The sequence below is a fragment of the Podarcis bocagei genome (genome assembly GCF_964188305.1).
Source record: "Podarcis bocagei genome assembly, chromosome: W".
Classification (NCBI taxonomy): domain Eukaryota; kingdom Metazoa; phylum Chordata; class Lepidosauria; order Squamata; family Lacertidae; genus Podarcis; species Podarcis bocagei.
In genome coordinates, this window is record NC_138131.1 from 24,513,913 (window position 1) to 24,536,657 (window position 22,745).

General features: G+C 43.8%; 1 protein-coding gene across 1 annotated transcript in view; it reads right to left on the reverse strand.

Annotated features, from left to right (window-relative positions):
- LOC308578057 (uncharacterized protein) overlaps nucleotides 1–22,745 on the reverse strand; it is a gene marked incomplete at its 5' end in the record, with an annotated part of 46,909 nt that overhangs the window by 17,856 nt on the left and 6,308 nt on the right. Inside the window, 2 exons of the mRNA XM_081178341.1 lie at nucleotides 8,585–8,780; nucleotides 10,454–10,533. Coding sequence (XP_081034467.1) covers nucleotides 8,585–8,780; nucleotides 10,454–10,533 — 276 coding nt within the window. The remainder of the gene's footprint in view (nucleotides 1–8,584; nucleotides 8,781–10,453; nucleotides 10,534–22,745) is intronic.

Below are 22,745 nucleotides of genomic sequence, written 5' to 3' on the forward strand. Positions count from 1 at the left end.
GTATTTGACGCCGACTAAACTTGCTAAAATATATATAACTCAAGATAAGGCACGCTAGAAATGCAAGGAGAAGGAAGGGAATTTCGTCCATAGGTGGTGGATGTGCACTAAAGTCAAAGTCTACTGGGATATGATTTACAAAGAATTGAAAAAGAGCTTTAAATATACTGTTATTAAAAAAACCAGAGGCTATTCTATTGGGTATTGTGGGAGAAGAAATTCCAAAAGTAGACTTATGTATGCTACCATAGCTGTAAGGACATTTTTAGCCCAGAAATGCAAGCGGCAGGAACTTCCAATTTTGGAAGAATGGCAGACAAAAACAATTGAATATGCAGAACTGGCAAAGCTGGCAGTGAAAATCCGAAATCGGCGCGACAAACTGTTTGAAAAGGACTGGAGTAAATTTATAAAAGATGTGAAAGAACATCTGAGAATGTTTGCTGGTTTGATTTAAAATATTTTGTCATGATAATTTTTGAAAGTGATTTACAAATGCTAAAGTAGTGTTAAAGAAGGATAGAACCTTTTTTATGTATGCTACCACAGCAGCAAGAATCCTTATCGCTAAGTATTGGAAGACTCAAGATTTGCCCACACTGGAAGACTGGCAGACGCAATTGATGAACTACATGGAGCTAGCTGAGATGACTGCCAGGATCCGAGATTTGGGAGAAGAAGCAATGGAGGAGGACTGGAAAAAATTTAAAGACTATTTGCAAAAGTTTTATAAGTTATATGAACTATAAGATGCCGCATGACTTGGAAGGTTAGCCCCAGCAATGAGAGTGGATTATATATGAAATTGGATAACACTATTGAAAGAATCAAAGTTTAAATGGTTAAAAATGACAATATGTTTTGTTTCTAGAGTAAGTGGAAAATAAGGGATTTAAACTTAAATCGTAATTGAAAGTACAAAAGAAACACATGAAACAAGGTTATAATTTGCTGATAAATTTATTGTTAAGAATGTGTGGCATCTGAATATAGACTGCATTTTTAATCAAGGCATATATTGGTTTATATCTTGATCAGGTAAATGGGCTTAGACTTTCAAAAGTTTCATGCCAGGCAGACCAGCTGTTCAGAGAGCCTTGGCAATGTTTTCCTAGACAAGGGAGGGGCCCCTTTGATCGATAGCAGAAAACAATTCTCAAAGTCGTAAAAGCTGGAATTACAGGCTGAAGACCAAGGTTACACAGACCCTACATAATTAAGAGTTTGGTAAACAGTAAAATAAAACCATGTGCCTTAAACTTGAGCCTAAGGTCAAAAGGCCAAGAGCACATGGAAAACAAACCGGCTGGAGAAGGGGGGAAGTGTGAACAGGGGAAGAGGCTTTTTTTTTCCTATTTTATTTTGAGGCTGTAAACTGTTCCTTCCTTGTTACTTTGAGGAAGTTTAAATATGCTGGCTTAAATGTAATTATGCAAAGGATTTAACAAATGTTAAATTCTTATTTCATAGAATCATAGAGTCCTAGAGTTGGAATAGACTACAGGGGCCATTGAGCCCAGCCTCTTGTCAGACAAGAGACGCCATCCAGATATATTAGTTGCCAGACATTTGTTTAGAAACCTTCAAATGAAGGAGATCTTTCAATGTTTATGTGAACCCAAGGTCTCTGACATCTGTTCAAGATAAAATTTTAAAATTATTAACCATCTGTTTTGGAGGGCAAGGAGGGCAAGAGGTGAGCTGGTAATTAAGATTCTTTGTTGAGACACATGTAAGATATATTACTACTTATTTGTCATTTATAGATGTAACAATATATAGCTCTTTGTGTTCCATATAAGGACAGGAGGATATGAGTGTATCTTAAAATTGGTTATAGCAATCAGCCAATAGGAAATTCAAGCAGGCTGATTGAACAGAGGCAGCCAAAGGAGGAGCAAAGGGGGCTGGATTAAGGAAATATAAGGGCTGGCCATAATGGCAGGAGCCAGGCCAGAGCTTGGTAACCATATACCACTGTGCCTCTCATTTATTTGTCTGACAAATAAATTATTATTTAATTTCTCTGTTGCTGCGTTGAATATTTCATTCCAGCTAAGCGTTAACCACAAGCAGGGTGCTACATTTTATGGTGCCTGCGACTCGGATAAGTGGTCTGCTGGAACGCAGCGCCTTCGCCTCACTGGACGGGGTACAAGAGAGAGGACAACTGTGCCTACCCAGCGCGCACTGGAAAAATTTTTTCCAGGGGAACGCAGCAGTCTCGTCTGTCTGATACCCTGCCCACTGACGGCGACGGACCGGGGGGGACCAGAGAAATAAACAGGGAACCAGCTAAGGGTAAGTGCACTAAGGGGTTTTGGCCCTCCAATTAATTGGGAGGAAGAGAAGTCCTGATCAAACTTCTGCGTCTCAGTAAAGGGGAACTGAGTACGCTAGGTGGCTGGGTATATCAGATGGTGATCTGGTGGGGGAAAAGGGAAGAATGGGAGGTAGTGTGTGGTGAAGTATCTGGCGCATTGCATGTGTGAGAAAGTACAATGTGTAGCTGACCTAAGTGTGGAGTGAGTACTACTTCGTTTACCAGTAAGGTGTGTGTGTGAGTGACTGAGTGGATACTTCACAGGGCCATACAATGGGAGTTGGGGGTTCAAAGGGGGGAAATACACCTTTTGAATGTATGTTAAATAATTTTAAGAAAGCCTTCTCAGGGGCATATGGAGTCAAACTGACGCCAGAGCGCCTGAGAACGTTATGTGAATTAGAGTGGCCGAATCAAAATATTGAATGGCCATCTCAAGGAACCTTTGATATAAATTTAGTAAGCAAACTTTGGTCTAACTTCGCCAAAGAGACTGGAGGGTGCCCAGAACAATTTTCATATATAGATTCTTGGCTGAGCACATTAAATAAAAATCCTCCATGGATAAGGGAATGCAAAGTCCAACGATGCAAATTATTGGCTGTAAAAGCCAAAGCTAGGAAAGGAATCTTGCCAAATAAATCCAAACACTCCACCAGTTGTAACCCCAAGGCAAGAAAGTGGAATGAATAATGGGGGTGGAGTCACAGAACTTGATTCCTTGATAGATTATGATAAATATCTTCAGGAGGCATTGGAGTTCTATAATGAAGCCCAAGCAGAAGTGGTTATTCCACCTGTGAGTCCCAGTAGAACTCCATCTACAGTCTCCTTTAGTGGAACAACTGATTGCCTACCCCAAACCCCTGTACATCCAAGTCCTAGAGAATTATTACAGAAGTTACAGGGAGACCTTGATCGGTCAGCAAGCAATACAGCCACCTCAGGCTATGATAGACTTGGTGACTTCAATAATAAATACTCATAGTCCTACTTGGACAGATTGTCGCCAGCTCCTGAATACTCTCTTCACCACTGAGGAAAGGAGAGACATAATTGAAAAGGCACAGATATATTTGCGTGAGCAGGCCAGAGTGGGAAATATTTATAATATTGACCGTCATCTCCAGGACAACTTTCCCTTGGAAGATCCTAATTGGGATCCAAACAATGCAATTCACCTGGCCAGGCTTACCACCTACCGCCAGACGCTTGTGCAAGGTATCTGCAGGGCATGCCAGAAGCCCACTAATATGTTTAAAGTCTCAGGAGGGTAGACGTGTTACCCATAACACTGTTTTGTGTTCGGTGCACACCCACAAAAGACTTAAGTTGTCACCTTTTGAGCTCCTGTATGGGAGGCCGCCCTCCTTTGTTCAGGATATTCCAACTGACCTCAAACAAATAAGAGACCATGTGACACAGGGACAAGTGCAATCTCTCTCCCGTGTTTTTGTCTCTCTCTCGTGTTTGTTTGTTTGTTTGTTTTTATCTTAACAGGTGGGCCCTCGAGCGCACGCCGTGCAGCATTGCCGTGCCGATTCATCAGCTTCAGGCTGGCATAGCATATGGGTGAAAGAGTGGAAACGTGATCCACTTGCACCTAAGTGGCGTGGACCTTACACCGTCTTGCTCTCTACTCCAACAGCGGTGAAGGTAGCTGAGGTGACCCCCCTGGATTCATCACTCCCGTTTGAAGAAGTCCGAAGGCAGTTGGACATGCAAAGGTGACCCCTCTAATCCTCTTAAACTGACTCTCTCCAAAAACCCCTGTATCTAGCCCTACCGGGAACGGGCTAGGTCTCGGGCAACATTAGACGACCGGCCTGCTGCAGCCACAAACCTGGAAGCTGGCTGACCTGCGCACGCCTGAAGCTTGAGGAGCGTCTGAACCAGAGACTGTGAGCGGGAAGATTCTCTTATACAATTGATTGACTGCCCCCTTGTGGAACAATTATCAGGGATATTACACATTGGGGATCCTTGGGATATATGTTTTGGTCTTGGTGGTTCCCCATTTCTGTCACTGGGGGAATTATATTGGGACTAATAGTTTTCTGCTAACACAATAAGGTAATTTTTTGTGGAAGGAATGCATATGCTAGACATCAACATGATTTTATTATTAATCCTGATCCCTTGGGAAGGGGAGGGTCCTTGAATCTGACCAAATTTGCTAAATATGGATTCCGCTATGACCACAATATGTGGGTAGGTTTAGCTGAGATGGTAGCCAATGTGCAAATAGGACCAATTGCCTTGTTTGCTCTCTTGGGCCAGATGATTCAGAGGGAGGTGTGCCCTTATTACCGATACCAATAAATGCCATTGGTATGGTAAGCGAAATGCTACACCAAACAGAAGTACAGAATTTCCCCGGATGGAACTCAACTAAACATTACGAGTTATACCTGTACAAGGGGAATTCTGTGTACATAAATCATCAGATGCAGCTGATTCTACCATGATAGGCTCTTCTCATTGTCACTATACTTGGGATTATATTAAGAATAGTCATACCTGGGCAAACGGTACTACCTATCGAACTCGGAATACCTTGCCCTGTGCAACCCCTTTTATTCATGCATGGAAAGTGGTATAGAACATAACTGTGACAGAGAAAGGCAATCTAACATCCTGCACTGTGAACTCTATACCCCTTGTGATATTTCGCCTTCTGTACTCCACGTACCAAAAACCTCAGACCCGATGGTTGTGGTGGATATGTGGAGAATGGGCATACAAGAAACTCCCTTCCAAATGGAGTGGGACTTGTTTCCTGGGATGGGTATTACCACCAATTTGGATTTTGCCCACTAGTTCAGCTAAGCGAACACGAAGAAACGCTGATATTTCTCATATAGCAGGAGGAAGTACCCAAAGTTGGAGCGATACTGATGATTGGCCACCAGAGCGCATTATAGCCTATTATGATCCTGCCTCCTGGAATCCTGGTGAGCTCATACAAGGGGCACGGGATCCTATTTATAATCTAAACAGAATAATTTGATTGCAAGCAGTAGTGGAACTTGTAACCAATGTAACGGCCCAGAGTTTGAGACTTATTGCACAACAGTTGGATGAAAGTAGAGCTGTCATTTTGCAGCTGAAAATGGGAATGGATTATGTACTTGCCAAGCAGAGAGGCCTATGTGGAGTCTTGAACTTGACAGGGAATGCCTGTTGCTTTAACATTTCAGATAATGGTGAGGCAATCCGTGTGTTGGCCACAAAGATGGAGAATATAGCACATGTCCCAGTACAAACATGGGAAGGATGGGATAGGGGATGGTTACCCAATGTCACAGGACTCAAAGGGATACTATTGTCTTGCTTGTTTTTCTTGACGGTAGTAGTGATGGTTTTATGTATGATGCCATGTATCATCTCATGTTTTAGAAGTACAATTAGCAAGATGATTTCGAATGAAACTCTACCTTATATCATGGCCCTATACACAGCTTTAACACAGGAATATGATGAAGATCAAGCTATCAAGGACGCTTGGTAGCAAGGTCCTTGAGCTTGAAAGGGGGGATTGTGGCATCTGAATATAGACTGCATTTTTAATCAAGGCATATATTGGTTTATATCTTGATCAGGTAAATGGGCTTAGACTTTCAAAAGTTTCATGCCAGGCAGACCAGCTGTTCAGAGAGCCTTGGCAATGTTTTCCTAGACAAGGGAGGGGCCCCTTTGATCGATAGCAGAAAACAATTCTCAAAGTCGTAAAAGCTGGAATTACAGGCTGAAGACCAAGGTTACACAGACCCTACATAATTAAGAGTTTGGTAAACAGTAAAATAAAACCATGTGCCTTAAACTTGAGCCTAAGGTCAAAAGGCCAAGAGCACATGGAAAACAAACCGGCTGGAGAAGGGGGGAAGTGTGAACAGGGGAAGAGGCTTTTTTTTCCCTATTTTATTTTGAGGCTGTAAACTGTTCCTTCCTTGTTACTTTGAGGAAGTTTAAATATGCTGGCTTAAATGTAATTATGCAAAGGATTTAACAAATGTTAAATTCTTATTTCATAGAATCATAGAGTCCTAGAGTTGGAATAGACTACAGGGGCCATTGAGCCCAGCCTCTTGTCAGACAAGAGACGCCATCCAGATATATTAGTTGCCAGACATTTGTTTAGAAACCTTCAAATGAAGGAGATCTTTCAATGTTTATGTGAACCCAAGGTCTCTGACATCTGTTCAAGATAAAATTTTAAAATTATTAACCATCTGTTTTGGAGGGCAAGGAGGGCAAGAGGTGAGCTGGTAATTAAGATTCTTTGTTGAGACACATGTAAGATATATTACTACTTATTTGTCATTTATAGATGTAACAATATATAGCTCTTTGTGTTCCATATAAGGACAGGAGGATATGAGTGTATCTTAAAATTGGTTATAGCAATCAGCCAATAGGAAATTCAAGCAGGCTGATTGAACAGAGGCAGCCAAAGGAGGAGCAAAGGGGGCTGGATTAAGGAAATATAAGGGCTGGCCATAATGGCAGGAGCCAGGCCAGAGCTTGGTAACCATATACCACTGTGCCTCTCATTTATTTGTCTGACAAATAAATTATTATTTAATTTCTCTGTTGCTGCGTTGAATATTTCATTCCAGCTAAGCGTTAACCACAAGCAGGGTGCTACAAATGCACTGTGCGGGAGATGTGGGGAAGTTCGATAGAAAGTTGAAATAAGTTGTTGAAATGGTTTGTTTTTTTCTTTTTCTTTTCTTATCTTCTCTGGTTTTTTTTTTCTTCTGTTCTATCTGTAACTGGAAAAAATGTAATAAAAATCATTATAAAAAAAAAATACAAATGCTAAAGTAAATTGTTTTAAGTAGAGTAAGAAGGTAAATAGGGCGATATATGTTCAGGTAGGCAGCTGTGGTGGTCTAAGGCAGTTGAAATATATAAAAAATATATAAATTGTCCAGTAGCACATTGCAGACCAACTCAGTTTGGTCTTGGTAGAAGCTTTTGTATCTGAAGAAGTGGACCTGCATACAAAAAATTATACCAAGAAGAAGCCAAGTTTAGCAAGCCCTGTTTAGGGAAGCTTTTAATGTTTGACGGACTATTGTATTTTAATATTTTGTCGCCAAGAGTGGCTGGGGAAACCCAGCCAGATAGGCGGGGTATAAATTTATTATTATTATTATTATTATTATTATTATTATTATTATTATTATTATTATTATCATCAGGTGCTACTGGACAATTTTTAAAGGGTGATATAGAAATGCTAAGAGGATCGTGACTGCTTAAGAAAGCCAGGGAGTGGGAGCGGGGGAGGGGGGAGGGGAGTCGACGCTTGGTATGAGCAAAGTTGTATGTGACGATATGACAAAGGAAAAAATAAAAGAGGACTTCTTCTAGGTTCTGTACCCCAAATCCCCCCCCCCAAGAGCCCAATTTCGAGGTCACCATCATCCGGAAGGCTTTTTTCAGCAAACCCTCTGACATACAGAAAGCAAAAGGGACCGGTTTCATTTTCTTTTTTTAATTTTTATTTTATTTATAACATAGTCCACAACAACTCATACATACAAACAGACCCACCACCATTGACTAATTATCAAAATTAAACTCCTATCCCCTTACACAAAGAAAACATAACATAAAAATAAAATACTTTATTCTGTTAAATGGCCGCCTTATTTACCTCTTGTATACTATTTCTTTTGTATGGGATTATTACAATTTTTCCTAATTATGACTTAAACCACAAAGTCTCCTGTAGAAATTAATTGAAACAAGTCCAAGTGTATATTTTGGGGCACTGTTTGGTAAAGTATTCTCTGCATTTTCCCCATTCCTTTTGGAATTCTTGTCTGGGTTGTGCCCTAATTGTCTCTGTTAATCTGGCCAATTCAGCATTTGGTAAAAGCCTAAGAAAAAGCTAAACAACTTCAATCCTAAAAAAAGTTCAACAATTTAAACCCTAAGAAAAGAGCTCAACAACTTCAATCCTTAAAAAAAGTAAACAACTTTGGTCGGCCCTTATGGCCCTTCACTTCATCAAATCTGGCCCTCTTTGAAAAAAGTTTGGACACCACTGCCTAATAGGAAAGTTTCTGTATTTTTTTTTCACAGGCCCACCAGAAATGTATAAGTGTCCCTTCTTCTTTACTGCACCTCCAGCACAGTTTTTTTGTTTTATACATTTTAGCTATTTTGGCAGGTGTTAAGTACCATCTATAAAACATCTTTTATATAGATGTTCCCCCCACCCCAAGGCAAAAGGGACCAGTTTCTTACGCTGCCTTTCTCTTTCAGCGCGTTGGCCAGGTTGCAGTAGGCGTCAGGGAAGTGGGGCTGGAGCTCAATGGCCCTCTTGTAGGTATCGATTGCCAGATCGATCAGCCCCTGTTCGTAATACACACATGCCAGGTTGCCGTGGACAACAGCGTGGTTGGGACTCAGGCTCAGGGCCCGTAGGTAGGCTGCAACAGCTCTGAAATGAGATCAAGGACTGGTTCAGTTTCATTGTCACCAGGGTGGATAAAAATCTGTTTTTTAAAAAATAAAATGCTTTGGGAGGACGATTAAGAGGATCGAGGCGGGCCGGGACTGCTGATTCTTTTAGATTTGTTAGCGGCCTTCGACATGGTCGATCACAAACTTTTGGACCACCGCCTTGCCAACGTGGGGATTCAGGGCACAGTCAGACAATGGCTGTGCTCCTTTATCTCAGGTCGGGGACAGAGGGTGGCGCTAGGGAGGGAGTTGTCGCTGCGGCACTCCTTGTTGTGTGGAGTGCCGCAGGGCACAATCCTTTCCCAGATGCTTTTCAATATCTTTATGCGCCCCCTTGCCCAGATTGTCCGGAGTTTAGGGCTGAGTTGTCGTCAATATGCTGATGACACCCAACTTTATCTGTCAATGGACTCGGCCCCAGACACACTGACCAGATGCTTGGAAGCCGTGGCTGGGTGGCTGCGTGGGAGCCAGTTGAAGTTAAATCCTCCGAAGACAGAGGTCCTCTGGCTGGGTCAGGACAACATGGGGTTGGGGGGCCAACTCCCATCTCTTGTGGGGGCGCAATTAGTGCCAGAGCCTTCTGTCAAGAGCTTGGGTGTAACCTTCGATGCCTCTCTTTCCATGGAGGCACAGGTTGCAGCCACAGCAAAGGTGGCATTTTTCCACCTCCGCCGTATTAAGGAATTGGTTCCTTACCTTTCTCGCCCTGATCTGGCCAGTGATCCATGCGATGGTCACCTCCAGGCTTGATTATTTTAACTCGCTCTATGCTTAGACTCACTCTGACACCCTATATGGGATTTGGTATATAAATTTTCCCGTGGCTTTTTTTGCTGGCCCATGTAGCACCAGCATGGATAGCTGGCTTGGGTGAATAGCTGATGTTTCCTCCCTTTGTAGTCTTGATGAGGCTGCATTTTAAGCTGTATTTTAATTAACTGGGGTTTTTTCCTATTCTATTTTATTGTAATTTATATTTGGTGTTAGCCGCCCTGAGCCCGGCCCTGGCCAGTGAGAGCGGGGTAGAAATAAATAAATAAATAAATAATTCAGGGAAGAATTATTTGTTTTAAGTTTTTCATGTGTGCGAAAACTCAGTCCAAGTTTTTCTTGGGGAAAAAATGTTTCAGCACATCAGTTAAGCAACATGGATACATATGCTACCATGTTACTGTTTTAGTGAAATAAATTGCTTAAATTGTTATGAAGGAAATGTTTCTTTTCTCCTTCCAATCAAGTACAGCAGAAAAGTTGTTCAAATAAAAAGTGTTCACTTATTAAAACTCACCATCATTTCGTCACAATCGGGCTGTATATAGCAGAACCAAATCATTTTGATATAACTGTAGAAAAGACTCTGAAGTTAGGATTCCAAAAAGGAAACCTGCCTCCGATTGTCAATATTAAGAGGATGCCAGCAAGGCTGAACCTTCCGGTAAAAGGGGGATTTAAATCAAGTCTTATGGATTTGGGATTTAAATCAATTTGCTTTAAATAAAATCAACCCTCTAGGCAACAATGGGAGTTAGTTTGGGTATGGGTGCAACCACTAAACTGAGAATATAAGACGTAATGTGATTATACGCAAAACCAATAAAAAACATTTATATAAAAAAGAGAATATAAGCTCTATGCCTATTTGCTTACCTGTCAAATATACGCGCCTCCTTCAAGACGTTCCCCAGATTAATGTAAGCATCCAGGAAGTTGGGGTCCAGGGTCACCGCCTGAAAATATTTAAGATAATAGATTTTTGTTACTAATACAGTCATACCTCAGGTTGAAGTAGCTGCGGGTTAAGCATTTTCGGGTTGTGCTCCGTGGCGACCTAGAAGTAACAGAGCGCGTTACTTCCGGGTTCTGCAGCTTGCGCACGTGCAGACACTCAAAATGATGCCACACGCATCTACGGAAGCAGCAAATTGTGACCCGAGCATGTTCGCTTCAGGATGCGAACGGGGCCCCGGAACGGATCCCGTTCGCATCCAGAGGTACCACTGTATAACAGCATGGTTACTTTTAAATAAGTGGGTCAACTTTGACCTAGGCTGCCTCCTACCTACCTTCCTACCTTATCGATCTACCGACTTTATCTTATTATCTATCTACTTGCCTACCTATCTTATCTATCTATCTATCTACCTACCCTATCTATCAAATCTATCTACCTACCTACCATCTAATCCAGGTGTGGCCCAACTTGGCCCTCCAACCCCCATCATCCCTACCTAACAGGACCAGTGGTCAGGGACAATGTGAGTTGTAGTCCCAAAACAGCTGGAGGGCCAGGTTTGGCCATGCCTGAATCTATCTACCTACTCAATCAATCAATCAATCTAACTAATCTATCTATCCATCTACCAACCTTTCTTATATATGTATCTATCTAATCTACCTACCTAATCTATCTATCTAATCTAATCTAATCTAATCTAATCTAACTATCTATCATCTATCTAATCTATCTATGCAAGGAATATCAACTGTACGAGAAATGGTACCAACTAATGGTACTAACAGGACACCGGAGGCCCATTGCAGCTGAAAAAATGCCTCCAGTTTTAATATAAAAAAGAATGGGAAACGTTTATTGCATATTGACAAAAGCAGTGCACACAGGTTAATACATTAGCAGGATTAATTTTTTTAAAAAAACCCACCTGCAATGGTTAAATTTAAAGTAGAATCATAGAATCATACAGCTGGAATAGACCACAAGGGCCATCGAGTCCAACCCCCTGCCAAGCAGGAAACACCATCAGAGCACTCCTGACATATGGTTGTCAAGCCTCTGCTTAAAGACCTCCAAAGTAGGAGACTCCACCACACTCCTTGGCAGCAAATTCCACTGTCAAACAGCTCTTACTGTCAGGAAGTTCTTCCTAATGTTTAGGTGGAATCTTCTTTCTTGTAGTTTGGATCCATTGCTCCGTGTCCGCTTCTCTGGAGCAGCAAAAAACAACCTTTCTCCCTCCTCTATGTGACATACTTTTCTATATTTGAACATGGCTATCATATCACCCCTTAACCTCCTCTTCTCCAGGCTAAACATGCCCAGCTCCCTTAGCCGTTCCTCATAAGGCATCGTTTCCAGGCCTTTGACCATTTTGGTTGCCCTCCTCTGGAGTAAGGACAGTCCCCGGATTTACATATCAGTCCCCATACAAAATCCATTTAAGTTGAAAAGTATCCCCGGACTCATTGAAAAAAAATCTGATAACCTTAAATTAGTGATGATGATTTTATTGAAGAAGAAGAAGAGTTTGGATTTGATATCCCGCCTTTCACTCCCTTTAAGGAATCTCAAAGCGGCTAACATTCTCCTTTCCCTTCCTTCCCCACAACAAACACTCTGTGAGGTGAGTGGGGCTGAGAGACGTCAGAGAAGTGTGACTGGCCCAAGGTCACCCAGCAGCTGCATGTGGAGGAGTGGAGATGCGAACCCGGTTCCCCAGATTATGAGTCTACCGCTCTTAACCACTACACCACACTGGCTCTCCAGTGATGATAATGAATGATGATAACACAAAGGAACCAGGGGAGGCAAGTCAAATAATCCCATAATGTGGGATTAACATTGATTGTGTATACAGTTGTTTTTTAAAAAAATATTATTTAATTTAATGATTTGGTTTTTTGTGAAAACTAAAAAAATATTATACAGTGGTAGCTTGGGTTAAGTACTTAATTCGTTCCGGAGGTCTGTTCTTAACCTGAAATTGTTCTTTTTTTAAATAATAATAATAATTTTTATTAAATTTTCCTATTTACAAATTCGCCATCCCAAACAGTATTCACAAATTTCAACTTTTTGGACTTCCACGAGCTTTTCCACCAATCCATATTTTCTATTTTTATGCATTCTCTAAATTTATATTGCCATTTAATATTATCCTTTCAGTTCTATTTCTTTTTTACAATACATCTTTAACTTTCACAAAGCCTCTTTAAATCCCACTAGCGTTGTCTGTTCGTCACATATGCTTTTCCGATAATCTGTAAACTTTCCCGAGTCCTCGATGAACTTGTGATCCCATTGATATCTAATCTTCCCAGTCAGTTTATCCAGTTCTGCATAGTCCATAAGTTTCATTCTCCACTCTTCAAGGGTCGGTAGCTCCTCTTGTTTCCATTTTTGGGCCATTAATATTCTTGCCGCTGTTACTGCGTATTGGAAAAGTTTGCAATCCTTCCTATTTATCTCTCTTCCAGTTATTCCTAACAAAAAGGCTTCTGGTTTCCTTACAAATGTGTATTTAAGCATCTTCTTCAACTCATTATATATCATTTCCCAGAAACCCTTTACCTTCTTACATTCCCACCACATATGGAAAAAAGATCCTTCTTTTTCTTTACATTTCCAACACTTATTACATGTTTTGAACATTTTTGCTAACTTAACCGGTGTTATGTACCATCTATATACCATTTTCATAATATTTTCCTTTTTCCATTTTCATAATATTTTTCCCAGTCAGCCAATTGTATATTATAACCAAAGTCTCTGTCCCAATGTATCATAACCGACTTTACCTCCTCGTCCATCGTTTGCCAATCCAACAACATTTTATACATTTTTGACAATATCTTATAATCATTGTTTATCATCTCTATTTGAAATTTCGATTCTTTTTCCGTATATCCACTCTTTTAAATCCTTTTTAAACATTTCATTTACCTGAAAATAATGCAACCAATCAAACACATGTTCTTTTACTTGTTCATATGGCTTCATTTTCCATTTCCCCCCTTCTTTAATTATTAGCTCTCCGTAAGTGATCCAATTCCCTCTCATATTGATTTTCTTTACACTCATAACCTCTAATGGAGACAACCAGTGTGGAACTTTGGGTTCTAATATATTTTTATACCTATCCCATATTTCTATTATGGAGCTCCTGAAAATGTGATTCTCAAAACCCTTGTGACTTTTCTTCTTCTCCAACCACAAATACACGTGCCACCCAAATCTATTATCAAATCCTTCTAACTCTAACAGTTTATTGTTTTTTAATTTTATCCATTCCCTTAACCAGCAGAGACAAGACGCTTCATAATATAATTTCAAATCTGGCAGCGCAAAGCCTCCTCTTTCCTTTGCATCTGTCAATAACTTAAATTGTATTCTTGGCTTTTTGCCCTGCCAGATATATCTTGAATTTGCCACTCTTTGAAAGTCGTTGTCCCCCTAATTATAGGAATCATTTGGAACAAAAATAACATCTTTGGAAGCACACTCATTTTGATCGTTGAGATTCTACCCCAAAAAGAAAGTTTCATCCTTCCCCAAACTTACAAAACTTTTTTGATTCTGTTCCACACCGGTATATAGTTGTTTTGAAATAAATCAATATTTCTTGGAGTTAACCATATTCCCAGATATTTTACCTTCTTCGCCACTTCAATCCCTGATTCTCGTTGCATTACTTCTATTGCACTTTGGTCCATATTCTTAATCATTACTTTGGTTTTTTTCTTATTTAATTGTGGGAGCCAGGAAGTCATGGAAAAGGCTTGTAGTGCCACCTGGTGCCTTGCTGACCTCGGTGACCAGCACTCTGAGCTTACAATGTATTAGAATGTATTGACCCTATAAGGAGTTAGGTTCCCCCCTCTGGGCACTGTAACCCTATATGGTTTGTGGGTGGGTTAAAGCTTGACCGGATGAGGTAACGTGAGACATTGGAATGCAGCCATGCGGCTGGAGAGAACAAAGGATAATAAAATCGGAGGAGAGAGAGGAAGGAGCTTTTTTGCCCTCCGTCCATGGAGACATTTGCCTTTGTGTGTGTTTTTTCTTTGCCTTGCACCCCAAAATGACGGCTGGTTTCCGTCAACTGGTTCCCACAAGTGGTGCCCTCTCTGAGGCAGAATAAAAGGATACGGCTGAGGTTTTTAAAAGGGAAAAAAGAAGCAACTGGAAGCAAACAGTCTGAGGCAGACTAAGAGGATTTTAAAAGAAACTGTGAGAGGATTTTTGATCCAAGCAGTGGTTATCATCGACTCACTACGTCCGGCAAGGATTGCAAAGCGCTCTACATCTTTAAAAAAGATCCCGGTGAGTTCGATCCCTTCTATTATATTGATTTTTGAAAAATGGGCAGCTCTTTGACTACTCCCCAACAGAAATTTTTAAAAGACTTAAAATTTCTCCTCTCCTCCAACAAACTGGAAGTTCCCGAGGGTGATTTGATACAGCTCATTCTGGCCATTGATGAACATTCTCCCTGGGACTTGGGTGTAATTGCAAATGGGACTTGGGAACTGAAACTTTGGGACAAGATTGGTGAACATTTTCATGAGCTCCCCAGCATCAGTACTCGGATTTTAAATGCATGGTGCAAGGTTCATTACGCTATGGGCTCTTTATCACCAAAAAATATCTCCCTGGCTGCATTGCCATCACAACCTCCAGCTTCTTTAATCCAGTCTGCTGTGTTAGAGTTTGTTCCAATCCTTGCCCTGCCAGCAGCTCCAGAACCCAAGCCTCCAGATTATAGTTCCTCACTAGAGGACCCAATCCTGCAAAAATATCGTGGTCTGGCTGGAAATTACCCTGCTCTTTCAGCAGCAGAACCAGCTACCCCCTTTCAACGTGCAGCCCTTGCCTGTTCCTTATCTCAGGATACCATGGCATTCCCTGTTATTGTGCCCCCTGCTGGTGCTCCAGCAGGAACTCAAGCCCAGCACCAACCTTTTGACTTTAAAATCTTGAAAGAGCTCCAATTGTCAGTCAGGACAAATGGACTGCAAGCACCATTCACACAGGCTCTTTTGGAAGCCACATTAGCCCAGCTGTTGGTTCCAGATGACATCAAGCTTTTGGCACGTACAGTTTTACCTCCATCAGCTGGTGTATTATTTGCTCATGAATGGGAAATCGCCTGTCGTGGTTATGCTCCTGCCTTACTGCAACAAGCAAGAGGGAATAATCCTAATATTACCCTCGCAGATGTGATGGATGCTATGATGGGGCGTGGGCCTTTTGCTCAGGCTTCAGTACAAGCCACACTGCTGCAGATTTTATTGAGGGATACTGCTCTTGCTGCTCAACAAGCAATGAGAAAAATCCCAGAACCCACCAGTATTCAATCAAGGTGGGGTTCAATCAGGCAAGAGGCAAGAGAATCATATTCTTCCTTTATGGACAGGCTGATTACAGCAGTGAGTAGACAAATTGAAAATCCTGAAGCCAAACAAATAATTATCAAACAATTGGCCTTTGAATATGCCAAAGAGGATTGTAAGGTTGCGTTAAGACCGATAATACACAATCCTGCCACAGACACAGCAGCCATGCTTCGCATTTGTCAGTCTGGTGATACAGCCACCCACAAGATTCATCTGCTAGCAGCAGCGCTCAATGAAAACCAGCCTGTAGCCACCGATACAACGTTTCCAGCATGGCAAACCAGGATCACCGATACCTCAGTGTGGGTAGAACGGTGGCCTCCACCAAAAGAAAAATCCGCAGCAATGGCACCATCCTGTTTCTGAACAGCTTATCTCTGAACAATTGACTTTCGGCCACATTGAACCATCTTCATCCCACTGGCTCCAGCAGACAAGGAACAGTTTGCTTTTACATTGCCAGTATATCACGATTCGCAACGTTATCAGTGGATTGTCCTCAAGGCATGTGGAATTCCCCTACACTTTGTCAACATTTTGTGGGTGAAGCATTGAAACCTTTCCACATGCGCCACCTAGAGGTGCTGCACACGAGCTGCACCTGGCCGTATTTGCTACATCGTTGCCAACAGGAATTTTATATGCTCAGGCGGAACAAGAAGAAGACTATCTGCATTATAGAATGGTTACATCTACCACATACCCCACCGAAGAACATTTATTCAGTAATTGAATCCACATCAGACATTGTTATCAAAGGACGTTCACGTGCAAATTGCTTTAGCTGATTTTATAGGTGTCATCATTTTTAACCCTCCAAAGGATGACCGTTTGACATTTCTGACACAGGTCACCTATGTTTGGCTACCCCCTTGTCTCTCACACCTCTCCCCTCTGCACTAACCCTCTTCACGGATAGAACAAGAAGTAGGGGGGTGGTGACATGGGAGGAGGGAGGAAAATGGAAATGTTTATATACCCCTCCACAGTCTTCTGCCCAGTGAGCTGAGCTAGCAGCTGTGATTCTTGCCTTTCAATCCTTTCCTACTCAACCTTTCAATCTTATTGTGGATACTCAGTATGTATATCGCCTTTTTGCTAGTTTACCAATATCTTATATAACTCCTTCCTTGGATTCTGACTTGTTTTCCTTGTTTCTTGGCCTGCAGGCCTTACTTCAGCACAGAGAGTTATCTTATTATGTTGCACATCTTCGCTCCCACACATCACACCCAGGGTATTTAGCAGAGGGCAATGCAAGAGCAGATGTGGCTCTGAGGGACATTTCTACCTTTTCTCTCTTTTCTGACCCTATACTAGGTCATAACACCTTTCACCTTCCTGCGAAAGCATTGGCAAAGCATTTTTCTATTCCTTTGGCCCAAGCAAGGGATATAGTTTCCCAATGTGCTTCTTGTTCTAAATCTCAGCTGGCCATTCCTTTTGATGCTGTCAATCCTAGGGGCACGTCTGCATTGGCGTGTTGGCAGATGGATGTCACACACACACCTGTGTTGGCTCCACTCTCCAAGGTTCACCTCACGGTGGACACCCACTCTGGATTCATATGGGCTACGCCCATGAGGGGGGAAATAGCTCGGCATGTCATTCAGCACACTATCCACTGTTTCTCAGTCATGGGTAAACCTGCGCGTATCAAAACTGATAATGGTCCAGCATATATTTCTAAAACATTTTCGGAATTTTGTATGTTGTGGAATGTGAAATTAACTCATGGCATACCCTTTAACTCCACAGGTCAAGCTATAGTGGAAAGAGCACACCTGACGTTCAAAACACTATTGCTTAAACAGCTTGGTGGCCAAAGCATACCAACGGCAGATATCCCTTCGGCTGTTCACCAAGTTCTTTTTGTACTTAACCATCTTTTATATCCACATAATAGGACCCATACTCCCGCGGAATTGCATTTTAGGAAGGAGGAGGCACTCCCCCGCCCCTTGGTGGTGTACCGACGCTTGCCTGATCCCGCGTGGCATGGACCTGTTCCGCTGATCACGTGGGGACGAGGGTACGTGGCAGTGGACGTCGAGGACAAGCCTTTGTGGGTTCCAGCTCGATGCGTGCGGCCATGGCGAGTCCCTTCAACTACAGAAGTGCCTTCCTAACCATTTGCCTTGCCATCTTTTGCTGCATCATTATACAAGGAAGAGAAGCAGACGACACAATCCAGTTGCAGCCACCATATTTCACCTTATCGGCTGGCAAGCAGCTGTCGCCTGAATCCTACTCTGGCTGGCAGTATCCACGGCTCAGCCACTCTCGAACTATAAGAACAGCATTGTTGAATAAGACTTTTAGGGGAGAAAATTATCATAAGATATGGAGGAATAATATTTTTGTACAAGATATGATTAAGTTTACCAGTTTATTGCATGCTTCTAAATGTTGGTTATGTATGCACATGCCGCCCTTTGCCAGTCATTCAGGCATAATGCTTCATGGCGTGCCTGTCAATGGATCTTTTCAATTTACTAATATTATATCCCCTAAGCAAACTTTTTGGCCTCCAGTACAATTGACCCTCCATGAGCCTGCCCCCATTTGTTTTCAAATTAAAGAGGGGAAAGAATCATGGGGCATATATCCAAACTGTCAATATACATTGAAATTCATGTTTAATAGCTCTTGTTCTCTTACAGGAACATACAGTGACCAATCTCAGTGCTTTAGAAGCGATACCAGTGCATGGCTAAAAACTAGGAAAGAAACCTACCATGCAAATTGGAGTCTGAATTCTTCTATCCCTGGCTTAGCAAATGCCACAGATGAGCAATTTCATATCAGTTCCTGTCAGGGAACTGCCATCGGAGGAACAGGTGGGGAGAGGGCTCACGGAGGCTGGGAGGGACTCAGCAGCGGAAGCAGGGACCAGCAGGGGGAGAGATGGGTCTCTGGAGGAAGGTCTCACGAATGCTGAGAGAGACGCAGCAGCTAAAGCAGGAACTAGCAGGGAAAGGGGAGGATCTCTGAGGGAAAGCGAGCAAGAGGGAGGGCTCAGGGACACGTCCAGCGAGAACAGTGGGGAGGTGTCAGAAGCTCCCATAGGGAGACCCATTCCTTGCCGGAAGCTGTCACGTCGTGAGTCCAGAAGACGTGTTTCCGTTAAGGAGCTTCTATGCTGGAAGCGCTTCCGAAAACAACCACTGTCGGAATCTGCAAGTGACTAGGGCAGACATGTCTGAGGAGCTCTGTCACACACAGAGGTTTGTGGAGTTGCACAAACTCTGAGGGACCACGATTTTACGCACAAGCAGCTAATCATCCCATCACAGCATTCCGACAGTCTTTGTAAGCTGCCTGTGCAGGAGAAGGCATCATGAGCGACCCAGCCGGAACCGGAGAGGCAGGAGTTGGAGCGGGTCCAAGCTTGGAAGAAAGGTACCGAGCGTTGGAAATCCAACTGGCGCTGCAGACGGCGAGGCTTGAGGAGAGAAGGGCTCAGGATGCAGACAAGAAGGGGAGAGCCACCCAGTTCACCAGAAAGGTACCAGGATTGGTGCAGAAGTTTGGGGGGGACCCCAAGGACTACCATGCCTTTAGAACAGAGATGCAATATGCCCTCAATGTGCAGTTTGATGAATTCCCTGACGAGGAATCGCGAGTGGCTTTTGTGATTGGGCATCTTGAAAAAGGGGCGAGGGACTGGGTTAGACCCCTGATGGCAACGCACAATGACGTCCTAAAGGACACCAAGAAGTTCTTTCGTGCAATGGATCTCATGTTTTCCAGCGATATTGAGGAGGGAGTGGTGCGCAGACAGCTAATGGCTTGCAAGCACGGAAGCCGATCTGTCCGTGAGTACTGGACTGAGTTCACCATGCTGGTTCACAGATTGGGGTGGGACTTATCGGCGGCACCCATTCAAATGCTATTTGAAGAAGGCCTTGCTTCGGCTGTGAAAGACGAACTTTCCCGGGGTCCTAGGGCGGATTCTATGGATCAGCTGACTAAATCTGCGCTGACCATAGGAGCGCGCCAGGAGGCGAGAGCTTTGGAGAGGCGGGAAGGGAAGGGGGAACGCTGGAAGGAGTTCCGCATTCCTGACATTCCAGAGACAACTTTCCCGCCGGCAGAGCCGATGGAAATCGGAACAGCGCGCGCGCGTGCAGTTTCAAAGCCCAGTGAGGGGGGAAAGAAGGAGGGAAAAGGCGCCCGGAAATGCTATCTCTGCCAACAGCCAGGTCACTTTGCCAGAGTCTGCCCCCAGAGGAAGGAATGGCAAGGGATGGTGGGAGCTGTTGAGGGAAGAGAGGAGGGAAAACCGGAGCAGGTAAAAGCCAACGCCTGGTTGCCACAGTCGGGGCACAGCAGCCAGGCCAAAGAGCAGTGAAAGTGCCCATGCCAGAAGCTCCTCAACCTGCCCTAGTGATTGAAGTGTCGCTAGAGCTGCAAAATGGACACCCCCTAAAGATAAAGGCGCTGTTGGACTCAGGCAGCTCCTGCAATTTTATGAGCAAAGAGTTTGCAGCTGAACACCAGATACAGACTATCCCTTTAAGCAACCCCCTGCAGGTGACCACGATCGATGGCAGGGAGTTGTTGGGAGGAGAAGTCAGCTTGCAGACCGTCCCAATGATAATGAAGGTGGCAAGGCACACAGAACTGATAGCGTTTAATGTGGCCACCTTGGGAGGAGCTCCTATTATTTTGGGGATGAGCTGGCTAGCGTTACATGATCCGCTGGTGGGCTGGCATCAGAGAGTGGTTTCCTTTGGTTCAGCACATTGCTTAGAACACTGCAAAGGGGGAAAGGGTTCAGCAGGGGCCCAAGCCACCCTAGCAGGGACGGAAGTAACGGAGAAAGTGAAGGTACCACGACAATACGCAGATCTCAGCGACGTGTTCAGCGAGAAGGAAGCTGACCAACTACCCCTGCATAGGCCCTTTGACTGTCAAATCAATTTACTCCCTGGGGCACAGCTTCCTGTAGGCAAGTTGTATGCCATGTCAGACAGAGAAATGCAGGAGCTAAGAGAGTTCATTGACAAGAACCTGAAGAGAGGCTTCATCAGAGAGTCCAAAGCAGTGGGGGGTAGCCCAGTGTTTTTTGTGGATAAAAAAACCACGGACAAGCCGAGACTTGTATGTGACTTCAGGGCATTAAACGCAGTGTCAGAACCCTTGGCTTTCCCTATGCCCAGGATTGACGACATTTTGACCAGGGTGCGGAAGGGAAAGATTTTTACAAAGCTGGACCTAAGGGGGGCGTACAACCTGATACGTATAAGGAAAGGGAATGAATGGAAAACCACCATGTTCACCCCTTTGGGGGCATTTGAATATCTCGTGATGCCATTTGGCTTACAAGCAGGCTCGGCGTGCTTCCAATCGTTTATGAACCACGTACTGGGGCCTTTGCTTTACAAGAATTGTGTGGCCTTCCTAGATGACGTGTTGGTGTATTCTGAGAATGAGGAGCAGCATGTGAGAGACGTCAGAGAAGTGTTGAGCAGGCTGCAAGCCAACAGGCTGTGGGTGAAACTGGAGAAGTGTCAGTTTCATACCAAGGAGGTGGAATTCCTGGGGTACCGCCTGTCAGACAAGGGATTGGCCATGGATCCCGGCAAGGTCCAGGCAGTGCTGGAATGGAAAACGCCCAAAACCAAGAAGGATGTGCAGAGGTTCCTAGGGTTTGGGAACTTTTATCGTAAGTTCATCCGAAACTTTGCACACCTGACGGCGCCCATTACGGACTGTCTCAGCAGTAAGAAGAAATTTGTTTGGACTGAGGAGGCGGAGCGAGCGTTTGAGGAACTGAAAAGGGCCTTCGCCTCTGAAGGACAACTTCTGCATGTGGATTTACAAAAAAAGCTGAGAGTCGAAACAGACGCATCAGACAGAGCCATAGGGGCGGTGCTTCTTCTGCAGCCAGGGAAGGAGGAGTCAGAGTGGAGACCGTGTGCCTTTTTTTCGCGAAAGCTGAACAAATCCGAGAGGAACTACACGGTGTACGACCGAGAACTTCTTGCTATTCATGAGGCTTTCCGGAGATGGAGGCACCTGCTAATTGGTGCACAACATAAGGTGCAAGTGTGCACTGACCATAAGAACCTAGAGTATTGGAGAACGGCGCGAGTGCTCAACCAACGGCAGTTGAGATGGGCCCAGGAGTTCTCCAAATTTAACTTTGAGATTTGTTACGTGCCAGGCCCAGAGAACGTTAGGGCGGACGCTCTCTCACGCAAACCTGAATATTTGGAGGGGGAGGGAGCACCCGAAGAAAGACATGTCATTCCAGAGGACCGCTGGGTGTGTGGGGCGGCATTGGTGGGGCAAAGGGAACTGGTAGAGGGAACGGTGCATGATGAATACGCCCAGGAGAAACTCAGGGGTCTCAGGAGGGAGGGAGACAAACCCGGGGGTTTTGAGGAGAGAAACGGGGCGTTGTATTACAAGGGAGCGTTATATATACCTGAAGGAGAGTTGAGGGAGAAGGTACTCAAGCAACTGCACGATAGCCCCACAGCAGGGCATTTTGGGCAACACAAAACCATGTGGCTGGTTACCAGGGAATTTTGGTGGCCCAAGGTCAGGGAAGATGTGCGGGAGTATGTGAGAGGGTGTGACCAATGCCAGCGAGCCAAGGGGGAGAGGCGGGCACCGGCAGGGTTATTAGAACCACTACCCACACCTGAAAGACCATGGGAAGCAGTGGCAATAGATTTCATGACTGATTTGCCAAAGTCCAGAGGGAAAACAGCCATCATGGTTGTGGTAGACCTGTTAACCAAAATGGCCCACTTTATAGCCTGCTCACATGCTGTCACGGCAGAAGAAACCGCTA